Genomic DNA, 16186 nt, shown 5'->3' on the forward strand with positions numbered 1-16186 from the left:
TTACAAAAGTTTGAATGACAATTATGTTAGATATAAGCGTTATTTACTAATGAAAAAAATTCAAATAAAATTTTAAAAATATATAATTTAATTTTGATTTAAAAAATATTGTTTTTTAGGTTTTCCTTCCTAAACATTTTTTTTTTTACTCAAAATTAAATTTTAAATAAACGGCTGCATCAAAAATTTGCACAAAACGTAAGTTAAACTTTTTATTATAACACAAGTTAAATTGCAGCGATTATTTTTTAATAAATGATATATATAGCAATATATAATTTTAATAAATGTTTGGAAAAATAATCTTTGCTTTCACAACAAAATCATTAATAAAATAATAAAGTTTTAATAAATAAAGTAAATAAATTAATGTAATTTTTTATTTGTTAATTTTTTTTAAATAAAAAATCATTTGTATTTGCAAAGCCGCAATTAGAAATTTAAGAAATAATCATTTAAAAATTCAAAAATTTAACATATTTTAATTCATTTATGCAAATGTCAAGAAAAGAAAGAAGTTTGTTAATATCAAACATTTTTTAAAGTGTAATATTAACTTTAATTATTTAATATTAAAAATAAAATAAAATTAACATTACCTAAAAGCAATAATAAAAATGCTGTTAAATAACATTTAACTCGTTTTGCAGTAATTATTATTGCAGTAATTTAAAAAAGTTAATGCCTTAAAACAATAAAGAGAATTTCATGATGTCAAATTTACATTAGGCTATTTTGTTAAGCATTTTTTATTTAAAACAAGGCCTGAGCAAACATATATATGTTTATATTCATATTCATATTCATATATGTATATATATATATATATATATATATATGTCCATATTATGTATGCATATATGCGCCTCTTACCTAACCTCCTGGAGCCAAGCAGGTGTGGAAGCTTTAATTCCTTCTTGCCAATTTTAAGTAAAGCCCTATTCTACTTCACATTTTTTACTTTCTTGTGCAGTTGCTATATTAAACTGTACATCTTTTTTACAAGAATATCTCTCTTGAGAACAAATGTCTTTTTATTATTGCAAGAATTCAATGTAAAAAGGTCCTGTCTGATGCTAAGCTCCATTATTTTCAATTTACTAAATCTTTTATCTTACCTCAGATGTTAGGTTCTGAGACTTTTGGAAAATCTTCAACAGAGTCGTAACTAAAGTAAGTCTAACATTCCTCTAATTCACGGCTCTGATCTTATTACCCCTCCCTTGAAAAAGGCAATGTTTTTTGCATAGAACTTTTCTTCTAATTTGACTCTTGAATCACTTCAGCCATTCCAGTTAAACAGATTAACCCATTGTTAGACATCCAAACCACTCTGGCTTCCGATGCTAAAGCCAATTCTCAATTTTAATTTCTTACGGTTTTTAGTTCAGACAACATTTCCATCACAGTCTTACAAAAGTGTTCTCCAGAACTCTCTTTATTTCTTGCTTATCTGTTAATATTTAAAAACTCTGAAAAACACTCTTCTAGTATTAGTTTCTTCATATAAATGTTTTAGGATTATTAAGTCATTTCTTTTAAAATGCAGTTTTAAAATCATTTTCAAAGGCCTGCATTCTTCTTTGTTTCCAGTAACTTTAGGAGTACTGCAAGGTTCTATTTTTGCTACTGTATTGTTTATCTACAATAAAAATCTTCCTGACAATTTTACATGTAAAGTGACTCTATTTGCTAATGACTCAACATTATACTCTTGTCTTGACAAAAAGCCTTCACTTTTTGCTTAGAACAAGCAGTCAATTTTTAACTTGAACTCTCTTCTGTAACAGCTTAGGGCATGCAGTGGCTTGTGAATTTTAACTCCAACAAAACTCAGTTATTTAGTTTAGTTGGAGTATATTTTATTCTTATATCAACAAATAATAAGGTTGCATCTCTTTCTTTTTTCTACAAATACTATCATGGTTGTTGCTAAAACGAGCTATCATCTCTAGTTCAATCAACCAAAACTCATTGTCGCTTGGCTTGTCATTTTAACATCCTTCAAGGTGGTACACTACTAAAAAACACATTTTAATATAAAATTGGAACTAAGTCAAAAACTAATATTTTTCAGATGAAAAATATATTTTTAAAATTTTTCTGAAGTGAAATTTTTTTCAAATAACTTTTTTTACATTCATAATGGCAGAAAAACTGTCTAAAAAATGCCTAAAATTAAATAACTTTGTGATGTGATATCTTTCCTTAAAAATATTTTTTCTTGCTCAAACTTTGTAGATTGATGTATTATGTTATGAATATACCCTGAAAATTTAAATCAAAAATTATTAGCTAATTTAACGATATTTTAAAGTTACCCTAGTATTACAAAAATCAAATGTTGAAAAAAACACATTTAAATTTTTTTAAAGTAAAATCTTGTTTAATTTTCATCAGAAATATACAACAGATTATTTTTATTTAATTTAATAATGGCTACTGATCTTGACTTTTTTTCTTTGCTTTATACACATTTGTGTTGACTTCATTTGCTTCACAAAAGATTTGTCAAACTGAATAGATATTATGATTGTTTATACCCAGCCAAAGTTTAAAACACTTAAAACACTCTCATCATTAAAATGAGTAACAGCACAGTAAGTTCAACTATTTCTCTACTAACAAAAGTGTTTTTTTGGAACTCTGGACCTTATGATGTCATTCAAGGACTAATTCAGATTTTGTGTGTAACCATGGAGATATTTCGATAGTAATTAATCGTTTTGTAAGCTTTTATAAATTGGCATTAGCAAGTTTTTAATCTATACTGGAAATGAGTTTAATGGTATGTAATGCTTTGTCTTAAAAGAAGACACTTTAACATAGACTTATGGGGTTAGATAACATTTTTTTGTTGTTGCAAAGGTCAACAACTTTTAGTTAATCTTAAAAAATGCAATTTTTAATGTTTTATGTTATCAAATAATACAAGATGGTTATATATGGTCAACTTGTTTATCCACACAGTGGTCTTATTCATCAAGGTTCGTGTTTCAGAGTTATAGAGTTGAGAGAGGGTTATAACCACAATTAAGTAGCTTCCTCATCTGTAGTGGCCTTCTCAGCCTTGGGGAGGTAAATTGACATTAAAATAAAAATTTAAAAAAATTATCAAATCAAAGAGAGTAAAATTTGGAAAAAAAAAAAGAGTCTAAAAACAAAATTTTGATACTTTTCTCCGAAATCAGTATTTTTCTTATCAGTGTACCACCTTAACTGTATCTGTCCCTTTATGCTAAAAATTTTTTAATTTATCTAGTTTATTTCCTTGCACATCAACAAAATCTCAAAACTTTTACCTATCTTTGTGCTTTCTTAGCTCATACAACCTGCATCCATTTAAGTCTTCAGTTAACCATTTCCCTTCTCTTTAATCCTATCCTTTGTTTTCTAGTGACTCGTTACTTAACAGTGGTTGCTTGCAATCTTGTTGAAATGTTGAGTGAATTAGTTAAATTATACAGGGTGTATACTTAATTTCTGACCCCCCACATGTTACAAACACAAGATTTTGAGTTGCTCTCTTAAATGCTACTTTAGCCCGAAAAATACTATAGTATGTATTTTGGTGTAACTATACTTTCTGCACGTAAAACGCTCACTTCAGATAGGATATGACCTCAGAAAATGTTTATGGGAGCCGTTTTGTCAACATACATAAAAATGATATTTTCATTCTCCTTGTCTTCCACGGCCTTTGGCATTATGACTATAGTTTTAGCACGATTTTTAAGTAAATTGTCCTTATTACTCCTTAATATGTGATCTTAGTTTGCCAATTAATAACACATTTTTTCTTCACTGTTTATGACGTATTGCTAATCTTCGAAACCGGGGTCAGAAATTAAGTTTACACTTTTTTAATGTTTAGCATTTTGGCTACAAGAAATAATCAGCATTATTTTTATTTGCCTTATTTATATCAGTGATACTTGGTGTCTGTTTATGATTTACATTAATTACTCTGTGTGTATTTATATGTATTATATGTATATGTTACTAACATGTATTATATAACATGTGTTTTTTAGCAATTTACTCTGAAAATGAGTTCTGATAAACAGTTACTTCGTCACCGAATTCAAGTTTTATGTAGTCAAGGATTAAGCATTAAAGAAATCACTAAACAGTGTAAAGTTTCTCGAAATACTGTAAGGAAGTGGGCAAGAAAACAAGAGGGTGACATCACAGATGCTCAGCGACCTGGAAAGCCAACAAAGTTTTCACCAAGAACCAAGGACAAGGTCAGAAAGTGGGTCAAAGACAAAGTCGGAGTTGGAACGAGAACTGTAGCTAAGAAACTGAATTTTTCAGACAGTTACAAAGAAAGAGGAAAAACAATTTCACACAGTGCTATCAGTAAATACTTGCGCAAGACCACATAGGGAAAGCATGCCTATACACAAAAAGTGAAACCCATGTTGTCGCAGAAAAACATCACTGATTGCGTAAATTTTTGCACTCGTTTGCAAGAAGAGGGATTCGCAGATGACTCACCGGATGGTAAAGTGAAACGAGCTCACGTATTGTGGACTGATGAGAGTCCAATTAAATTATATCCGGCTCCAAACCGTCAAAATCAAAGAGTACGTACAACAACACCAGAGTCAATACCTTATGTTCGACGTCCGAAATTCGGTCTCAAGATTATGATAGCCGGCGGCATTTCTCGATATGGCAAAACTGATCTGGTTGTTGTTGAGCAAAATAAAACTGTTGATGGAAAATATTACCGTGATATTATTCTACCTGTGTACAAACGTGCAGCTGATGATAAGACCATCTTTCCTGTGAGAAATAAAGTTATTCTGATGCAAGATGGAGCAACTTGCCACACGGCAAGAGCAACAATGAATGTGATCAACAGAGACTTTCCAGCAGTGTGGACGACTGGCCTGGCAACTCGCCCGACTTAAATGTCATCGAACATATTTGGTCAAGACTCCAGGACAGTGTTTTACACAATCCTCGACCTCGTAATCGTGAACAGTTGATCAGACGAGTTGAACAGGAGTGGGCTGCCATTACGCAAGAAGAGTGTTTTCGCCTAGTAGAAAGCCTGCCAAGGAGAATTACCCAATGCATAGAAAGAAATGGACAAAATACTGATTACTGACTATTAACATATATTCTTTGTCTAATTAAATTGATATGACAGTAATAAAATGGTATGTGTTGAAATACCGTATTCTTAAACCGAGATATAGGGGGTCAGAAATTAAGTATACACCCTGTATATATATATATATATATATATATATGTGTATATATATATATATATATATATATATATATATATATATATATATATATATATATATATATATGAGTTGACAAAAACATGGTCACTTTTTTTTATGCCTACTCTCAAAATATATAGATAGATGAATCTCAACTTTATGAAAATCCCGGTAATCTTTTTTTATAAAAATCTTGGAAAATAATTTTTACAAAAAATCCATGAAAATTTTGCAGTCAACAAAATTGAAAGAACGCTAGAGAGTTGGAAAAGAGTGAAATAAATTAATTTAAAAGTACTGAGTAATTGAGTTTGTTATAGTCTTTACACTGTTTATTCTATTCTGAAAACGACTAGCGATATCGTATTTATTTTAAATACTTGCTTTTTGTTTGTTTAAATTAAACACTAAAAACTATTTTTAATACTTAAAACTTGATGCATAGAATATATTTAGCATAACAAAGACTTACATTAGAAGCTCTAAAGGGAATTGGATTTAATTATTTGTTATAAATTATAAAATATTTTTTGATTAATTTTAAATAAAGATTGCTCAGCAACTACGGGTGGAAGCACTATATCTATCTGAAAAGATAGATATAGTGCTTGTGAAAAGAATTCTATTTTAGCATTCTCACTGTAATTTTGCGACCTTAAGTCCTTGGGTTGATTGCAGAAAGGTATTTTAATGAATGGTTGTTAAAAACAAATTTATAAAGAAAACTGATGACTTTTAAGACCCTGCAAAAAGCTTACCTTGAAGATACAGTTTAAAAAATGATTATTTGAAGTTAGGATTTCGAATAATGATTTTTGACAGATATTTTTCAGTATTACTTTCAAGGTATATGTGCTGAGATAGCAATACATTTTTTAATCTTTCAGATTTAAAATAAAAATAAGTTAAAATTGTTTTAACAAGCTTAATTTGCTTGTCATAAATTCAATTTAAATGAATGATTTAAAAATAGGAAGAACTTTAACATACAAAGCAAATAAAGTAATATTATGTCAGAAAATCTTTTAAATCTTTTCAACTAAACTTTTACTAAAAAGAACTCTAAATGTTTGAAATAACTTATTAGAATGAATTAAAATTCCATAAAGTGCTTTTATGAGATTTAAATCGTTGAATGGAGTATTGCATGAGTATGAGCAGGTTATCCATGCTTTTACATAGATAAGAGCAACAAACAAACCAAATTCCAAGCACCCTGAACTTTTACGTTTGGTGAGCTTAAATTAAGTTTGAAATAAGAAAACCTTTAAAACATAAATTATTTTAGATATCCATCTTGCGTGGTGAAAAGCACCAGGAACTCAGAACTGTATGCCTAGAGGTGGAATACCAGTCCCTTGTGCCACTTTAGGAATAGCCAAAAGTTTTTCTGTTCTTAATCCTGAAACTAGAATCACCTGACGATCAACTTTTTTGGGCCCACCTGAAATTGCTGGCAAAAGTTTTCCATCAATATGAATAACCAAAGGTCCCTCCAAACTAAACGCTGCCTTAACGTTAGCATAATGTTGAAAATAATACTTTATTTGGCTTCTTCTAATGCTACTACAAGATATTGGTAGTTTTGATATATCACCATCACCATACGTTTGGATGACTGCTGTTAAGATATATGCTGCTTTTCTGTCACTTACATTTGTACAATCAAGTGCAGATGCAAGTGCTGAAGGAATAACATCTAAAGCAGATACCTTTAAACATTTAGAAGTTGATGGAGATTTCTCCTGACAATGATCCTTAACAAAATTGTTATGTTGTTGAACCATATAGTCTTCATCGCTAGATATAGCAATGTCTGCTTTGCTTGAACTATCTGATTATGACAATAATTCTTTTTCTATATCCAGACATTCTTTGGATTTTCACTTTCTCTCCTCTTCTTTGATACCATGTTCTTCCTTTTGTATTCTTGATTCTTTACTTTCTTCTGTTATTGCCAAAATTCTATCTACACCTCCCATGGTGTATTTTCTTTCTGAACTGTCTGCTAAAGTCTGCAAGAAATATTTGATCTTCTTTTATTTTTATTAGCTTCAATACATCATGGTAAGCAATATCAAAAAGACAATTTACTGAGTTCAAAAAATCTTCTTCGTTTACCTGCTGTCCTGGCCCACCAAGACTCTTGTTCTTTGAAATATTTGTGTATCTTTCCAATAAAGCTTCAGTTTTACGAACAACACTTCTATGTTCAGCAGTTGGAATTCTAGCTTTAGCCTAGATCTCACACAACTGCTGGACTACAGTTTTTATGGCATCTTTTAGAGTTTGACTGTTCTTTTTATGATGGAAAAAACATTTTCTTAAAACTTTCAAATTTGTGGGCAAAATTCTGCCACTAAAATGTGGCTCTGGTTCCCCAATCAAATAAATGTAAGCTTTTGATCTTGGTTCAGCCATTATTGCTGTCTGCCAACCACCACTTTGTTTACATTAGTTCTATAACCTAATCTTTGGTAACTATAAGTAAGTAAATAAAAAATGTTTTGCATTATTTTATTTATTTTAAATTTGTTTTAAAATTGCTGTCTGCAGTCAAGATTCCACCATTTTGTTTGTTTTGTTTTTATTTGTGATCTATGATCTTTGGTAACTAATAAGTAAATAAATACAAAATACAAATTCTTTGCAGGTAATAATAGTAATTACTAATTAGCTCTTGGAAAAAGGTACAAAAGTAAATATTTTAAAAATCAAGCCCAAAAATGAAAAACCTGCAAACTTTAGGTCCCAAAAGGCAGTTCTAAATACTATCTGATTTCAATAATATTTCATAGTTTTGTTTTATAGGTCAAAAGGAACATAAATATCAAATTGCCTCTGTAATTGGTTAACTTTAATTTTGTTGTCTACAGAAGCTGAACCGCCCTACTCCTCACACGTTCTACCTATTTGTCAGTCAACGTATATAAACAGTAAAAAAAATAAAAATTAAAATATTCAGAATATACATACATATATGTATATATGTATGTATGTATGTATGTATGTATGTATGTATGTATGTATGTATGTATGTATGTATGTATGTATTTATGTATGTATGTATGCATGTATGTATGTATGTATGTATGTATGTATGTATGTATGTATGTATGTATGTATGTATATATGTATGTATGTATGTATGTATATATGTATATATGTATGCATGTATGCATGTATGTATATATGTATTAGGTAAACCAATACAGTTAAAAAAATTAAAGCATACCAATGGCTTCTTTCTCAAGTTCATACATTGATGAATCCATATCCATTATGACTGGAGTAGCTTTACTTCGTACATTTTGCATCCTTAAAGAACCAACAGCTTTACGATTCTTTAATATACGATACTCCCGTGATAAAGAAATATTGAACTTATTTTCAATTCCCTCAAAAACTAACATGATAAAGAATTCTTTAAAAAACTGGATCTTCTTGCATTTTTCAAAAAACTCTGGATGAATCACTATGTCATATGCATTCACATCTGTATATATATAAAAAAATAATCTAAGAAAAAAATACTTTTCAATTTTTTATTTAAAAAGTTCAATCACATTTTTTTTTAAAATAACCTATTACAATAATAATAATAGTAATAATCAGACCTTGTTATAAGACTTTATAGCATAGCGGAAAAGCGAAACATATAAATGTAACTCAATTAAGCATACATATTTACATAGTTAAAAGTTAAATTGCGCCATTAACCTATTTCGAAGTACTGCATTATAATTAAATTTAACTTTAAACCATGTTAAAAATCTTTTAAATATATAACAATAAAAAATATTACTTATGAATTCAAAATTGGGTATTTGAAAAAGACTATTTTACTTAGTTTTTTTTAAAACAAACTTATATATAAGTTAATAATCTTTTGTTTACTTTCTTAAAAAAAAATTTTTTTAATAAGTATTTAATATAATATTTTTAATAAAGATTACAATAATTTATAGATAGATTCCATCAGTTACCAAGCAGATATTCTTAATATATATTCATAAATAAAACTTATGTTGAAGTAAAGTTTTGTGATATTGAATTATAAAAATTGAATTAATCAGAAAGAAAAAGAATTTAATTCCATTTGTGAAGAGAATTTTCTTAAAAATGCTTCTTGGTTTCTTAATTAAAAAAAAAAACTTTTTTCATTGTTTTCACACATTTTAATTCATGATGGAGAGACTTTAATGTTATTATGTATGAATTATTAGTTTGTAAAAACAAAGAAAAAAAAATTATTCAAGTAAAAAAGTTTCAAAGATATTTTACATAACTTCAAAATTTAAATTTTTAATCTTGAAACCATACTTAATATAAAGTTTTTTAACTATAAAACTTTAGATTAAAAACGAGGAAAAGTTTAATCTTTATAAAGCATTTTATCTTTTTAACTCTGTTTAAGAATTTTCAAGAATAAAAAATTTATTAAACAGTATATTTTTATTCAAAAAAATAAATTATTTCAAAATTACAGTGAAATTATTTTTTACACAAAATAATTAAGACTTAATGTTTTCTAAATAAACGCTGCTTAAATTATATCCAAATTTAAATTATCATATTATATATTGAACAACATGTCAATGCTCATTTGTGAGTGATTGAAAAGGAACTCATGGCAGCCATTGCGACCAAGTAATGGCAAGAAAGAGTTGCAGGACCTTTTTTTTTAAGAAAATGTGAACAAAAGTGTATGCAAATATCTAACTTTTGTAAAGTTCAAACTATGTAATATTAAAACATACATCAAGTTTTACTGTGTAACTTTTACTTAAAAAGTGCATTGCAGCAGTATCTCCTTAATTTTGATTTATAGCATTTATTTGCTGCTTTATAAAGTCTTTTATTTATCAAATACTATTAAAACGCGTAGTACATCACATCTAAATGGGCAAGTGGTTAGGTTGCAGCATTTCTGATGCAAAGCGCTGTGGTTCGAATCTCACCATTTGCTTTTTTATTTTTTTAAATCTTTTTTAATTATTAAGAGAAAAATTTTTAAAAAGTTTAAAATTTCTAAAAAAATCAAAACACCAGAAGAAATTTATTGCACATATGTCATGATATAGATACTTATGTTATTAACACAACCCGCTTAGATTATTAGTTAAGCCTAAGAAACTTTTCATGAAAGGTGCAAACCTATAAAGACACCAAGATATTTAAAAACGTTTGTTGGATATAGATTCTATTATCATTTAATGCATATTAGATAGGAAGTGACCAGGGCTATGCCCCCCCTGTCTAAAAATGAGACTTTTTGTAAACCCAGCCCTGGCAAAAATATAAGGTTCTGGGGCTAGGAAAAAATTTATAATACTTTATATTGTTGGGGATAGTGCAAAATAGTGTAACTAGCATTGGCTACTATCATTGGATATTATCAACTTTAACACCAAATATCTATTGTTGGCAAAACACATGAATAACACTCTTTATACTAAAATGAGCCCAAAATCTGTTAAAATAAAAAAATAAAAAAAGTTTTAACCTTCTCCAGTAAAAATCTGTATAACAGATACGCTGTATTATCCAATGCCAGTTACATGGTTTGCACTATTCCCGACAATATATTATAATTTTAATTTACTATTTATTAAATACTGGCATATATTTATATATTTTTAAACATATTTACTTCCAACAAGGTTGCAAGCAACAACTATTAAGTTATGAATTACTTTAAAATAAAGGATAGGGTTAAAAAGCTAGGAAGTTGTAAGTCATATAAAAAAGAAAATCATAAAGATGGGTAAGAGTTATAAGATTTTTTTAATGTGCAAGGAAAAAAACTGTATTAATAAAAGTTTTAATAGCATGAAGGGACAGATACAGTAAAAGGATGTAACTTGTTGAAGCTAAGCAAGAATGAATTTAGGTTTATCATAATAGAGATAATAGCTTGTTTGAGCATTGACCATGATAGTATTTGTAGTAAAAAGAAATGCAACATTACAACAATGGGCGAGTGGTTCAAGCTTGGTAGATAAAGCAGGTTTAGTGACATTTACGATGTGCTTTCAGATTTTGTCTGAGAGTAAGAAGGTTGTTCTTCCACAATATAGGAATGCCAACAATATTGCAACAATATTGTGGTTTGTGGATTTTAAGTCCAGACTTAAGTCCACTGCAAGTGGCTTGTGGATTTTAATTCCAGACGTTAAATCCACAAGCCACTGCAAGCTTTAGGCTGTTACAGAAGAGAGATCAGATTTAAAATCTGCTGCTTGTTCCAAGTAACCAAAAAGTAAAAACTTTTTGTCAAGACAAAAGTATGAAGTTGAGTCATCAGCAAATATAGCTACTTTAGATGTAAAATTTTCATGAAAATCGTTATTACAGATAAAAAACAATGCAGGTGCAAATATAGAACCTTGTGGTACTCTTAAAGTTACTCAAAATGAAGAAGAGTGTAGGCCTTCAAGAACAACTTTAATACCGCAGTTAGAAAGAAATGATTTAATAATCTCAAAAACTTTACATAAAGAAACTAATAACAGAGTGTAGACTAATCGTAGGATAATTGGAGAGGTCAAAGTCTTTTCTAGAGTTTTTTAAAAACTACTTATTTAGCACTTTTTAATAGTTTTGAAGAGAGATTTGGAAAACACTTTTCTAAGACTATGATGGAAATCTTGCCGAAGCACAAACTGTATAAGTAATTAACTGAGCATTAATTTTAGCATTGGAAACCAGAGTTATTTGGATGTTCAACAATGGGTTAAACTGGAATAACAGGAAGAATTTGGCCATTAAATTTAATTTAGCCAAATTAGAAAAAAAAGTTCTTTCCAAATAATTCTGCCCTATTCTAGGGAAAAGTAAAGGGATCAAACCCATGCAAAGATGCGCATTTATGCATATATAATATGGTTAAAAAAATATATGCTTGCTATTTATTTAGATGCTGGTATACTTGCCGAAAGAGAAGATGATGAGATGGATGTGTGATGTGACTCTAACAAGACAAAAAAAAGGCATATAATTTTTAAAAAATTTAATAATTAATAAGATTTAAAAAATTAATGTTAGGGAAGATTAAAGTGATTTAGGAATCAGCATGTAGAGATGTAGCAGCTTCAGGATTAAATGGTAAAAGTAGAAGTAAGAAAACTTGAAGAGTGTGCCTTACATATTGAATGAATGAGCTTTAGTTAAGGAAAGAAAATGCCCTAGATTGTTTATATTAGAGAAACAGTATAAATAAGGAAGGTTTAAACCTGATGATGATGATGATGATGATGATGATGATGATGATGATGATGATGATGATGATGATGATGATGATGATGATGATGATGATGATGATGATGATGATGACGACGGCAATAATGATTATGATGATCATATTAATCATAATGATGTTTACATATGCATATAAATACAAAATATAACATGAAATTTGGATTAAAAAAAAAAAAAATACTTTAGGATACATAAATAGGGCTCAAAATAACAAATATTTTTGTTCCAGAAAATTTGTCCAATAAATACTCAAGTTTGGCGAACATGTCTGATAAACCTAAAGAAGTGCAATCGAACGCCATTCCTGACCACACATAAAATATTTTGTTTTTACAACTTGAACATGGCAGTTTTTGAGAACTTTAGGTGTTTCAAAAATGCGCTGAAAATAAGAAAATTTAAAAAATAACTTATCTAAAAAAAAAAAATCTAAAAGAAAAAGAAAAAATCTAATCTCAAGAAACTAAAATTCGAAAAGAAAAATATATTTATATTACATTTTTTAAAAAAACCATACTATGCAAAATGCTTTGTAAATTATTATAAATTAAAAGTACAATAAATACAAAAATTATTAAGTTTACTTATTTCTTTATTAAATAAAGTAACAAATTAATTCTAATGATTGTTCACAATTAACATATTTTAATTAAATTATCGAAGAATATTATACTAAAACTCAACTTAATGGTGAAATAAAAAGTACTGGTTTCTATAAGCATTAAAAAACTATTACGTTAAAATTTTTATAAAATAAGTTTAAAAGGGGTTTTAAAAGCTAAAATATTTGTTTTAAATTTATAAAAACCATCGGACAAAAAATAAAATTAATACTGAAATATAAATTTAAATTAATAATTAATGACAAGGTTTTAATATGAATAATAAAAACCAGGCTGCTTAATTCAAAAAAAAATTATTGCTTAGGGATTGTCCATAAATTACGCAATGCTAAATTTATTTTTAAAATAGTAGTAGGAGATCTTTAGGTCTATTATGCTGCGATTTTCACTAAACTTAACGAGCTTTTTATTATTACTTAATTTAAGGCTCTGCGATGGAAATTTTTTGATCTTTTTAGTTTTGTTTATTGGCAAATGTAGCGCTGCATAATTTATGGACAAACCCTTAGGCATCTTTGAAAAAACAAATTAGCTCAAAAAAATGACGTAATTAATTAACATTGCTGTGTTTTCAACTTCATTTTCTGTTGTTTATAAAAAATAAAAAGTTCAAAAAATAAAGTTTATACACAGTACTAAATTTATTAACAACTTTGCAACAACTAAAATGATTATAAAATAAATGCACACAAAATACGGGTTGGACAAGTGCCGGACAATGTCCAATGTCCGACAGCTATTCCAAGCCCTGCCTTGTGATACTGATTCTGTTCATTTTTCTGCTTCAAGTGTGCCAAGTATTTACCAATTGAAATATCTCTTGAATACTGGTTAGAAATTGATTTTTTTTTTCATTTTATTTGCATTTTATTATTATTATTTATTTTATTATTAAGTCAAAGGGAGTAGAAATTTTAGCCAACTTTTGGTGAATCTTTTCATTTGAAAATTTGTAATAATCGCCAGAGTAAATTGTTGACATAATGGAGAGCCTCTAAGTGATAATTAAATAGCCAAAAATCTAATTGACCTTGAATTTTTAAAAGCCATGGTATTTCAACTTTATGTCTGCTATTTAATCATTCCAGCTTGTTATAAATAAAATAAAATATTCTAAACATTTTATTTTTCTTGACCACTTTATTCAAAGATTTTGCTAAAGTAAAGCTATATTGAGGAAAACTTAAGAGCAAAAATAAGTTCTAGCATGATAAATAAATATAAATATATATTTTATATATGGTAAGCAACTACATAATATATAACATATTATAAGCAACTACATAATAACACAATGGCAAGCAAACATTACTTTAAAATATATTTAAAATAATTTATATCATATAATTATAAAACATACACAAGTTATACATATACATACACATACATACACAAGTTATACACAAACATACACAGTTATAAAACATACACAAGTATAGAAGATGTTTGTAAAAAGTCAAAACTTTATTCAATGACCAAAAAACCGGTGAAAGAATGAGATTAATTTCATTAAATATTTTTTATATAAAATAAATATCATATATTAATATATTTATATTTTTTAAAATATATACCTTTATCAGACTTATCTTTCTCTTTATGAGGCTCACCAATACCCATTGGGATTCTAAATTTAGTAGGATCTTCTGACTCAACAATTTTCCGCACCTCATTTTCTGTCAAATCTTTTGGTTTTAAAACAAGATCAGATGTGCATATATTTATAAAAACTTTTTCACCGCTATCTACATTTGTTTTTAAGCACCAGCCTGGTTTTGGGGTAACCAAATTATATTCTTGATCATTATTGGTCTGTCCGAAATTGTCTTTGTAATCAAAAAGCAGTTTTTTATATAAAAAAGATGAACTGTCTACCTCCCCAGTTAACAAACTTTCACTTCTGCTCATTATTTATAAGATTTTATACTTTGTAGTATAAGTACATAAAATGTAAAACAAGTTAAAACTTATAACTACTACGAATAACAATAATAATAATAATAATAGTAATGACAACATTACAACCAACATCAATAACAACAACAACAACAACAATAGAACTAACAAGCTTGACTGAAAATACCAGAGTTAACAGGGGTTCGTTTTTTTGGAAATTTTTATAGCTATTTATTATAAGTTTTTAAAGCACAAAGCAAAACTGAAGTTGCAAATAATAAAAAAATAATTACTAACTGCTATTGTTAAATTAAAAACTACTGAAAAAAGTAGTTATAAAACTACTAGATTAATAAAATTATTTTTATGTAAATAAGATCTTTTTGAAAAATTTTCAATATCATTTTTTTTCCTACAAATTATTGCTGCTTTTTTTGTTGTTGTTTTAAACAGTTTCGCATGAATGGAAAAGGACTTTTCTTAGTAAACCACAGATATATATATATATATATATATATATATATATATATATATATATATATATATATATATATATATATATATATATATATATATATATATATATATATATATATATATATATATATATATATATATTAGGGTGTCCCATCCGCCCCCTATATTTTAAAAAAGATCTGTTCATATTCTTAAAACTTTTTATTGGTTCTCACAAGCAACTTCGTTAAATTTTTTCAAAATTTTATTGAATTTAGGGGGAGCACAAGATCCTTGAACACTTACCAGGTCCGTAATATTATAAAAAACAATGTTTTTAAAATATGTCATGATGGGTCTCAAAAGAAGCAAAATAATATATAAATTTCAAAAACAAGAATTTTATTCAAAAATTATAACTTTAAAGTTTATTGCAGAATATTCTTGATAATAATTCTAAAAATATTTCTAAATAATGATTTTTTTATAAAATAATTGTTATTTTTGAAATTTTTATATAATTTCACTTCTTTTGAGATCCAACATAACATACTTTTAAAAAACTTTATTTCTTATAATATTAGGGAGCCGGTAAGTGTATATAGTATATATAAATAAAATAAATAAATAAATAGAATATATTTCAGACAACAAGCATGTACAAATTAGGAGCCAGGTCCATAGTTTTATTTTTGTTTTTTTTTTTTT

The 16186-nt window shown here is 27.5% G+C and overlaps 1 protein-coding gene across 1 annotated transcript in view; it reads right to left on the bottom strand.

The window, feature by feature from the left end:
• Positions 1 to 15092, bottom strand: part of LOC100205189 (PIH1 domain-containing protein 1) — a 30719-nt gene extending 15627 nt beyond the window's left edge. Inside the window, exons 1-2 of the mRNA XM_065791139.1 lie at positions 14701 to 15092; positions 8479 to 8739 (exon numbers count right to left, since the gene is read on the bottom strand). Of these exons, the coding sequence (XP_065647211.1) occupies positions 8479 to 8739; positions 14701 to 15034 (595 nt within the window). The 5' untranslated portion in view covers positions 15035 to 15092. The remainder of the gene's footprint in view (positions 1 to 8478; positions 8740 to 14700) is intronic.
• Positions 15093 to 16186: the final 1094 nt, after the last annotated feature.

Source organism: Hydra vulgaris, chromosome 02, assembly GCF_038396675.1.
Source record: "Hydra vulgaris chromosome 02, alternate assembly HydraT2T_AEP".
Classification (NCBI taxonomy): domain Eukaryota; kingdom Metazoa; phylum Cnidaria; class Hydrozoa; order Anthoathecata; family Hydridae; genus Hydra; species Hydra vulgaris.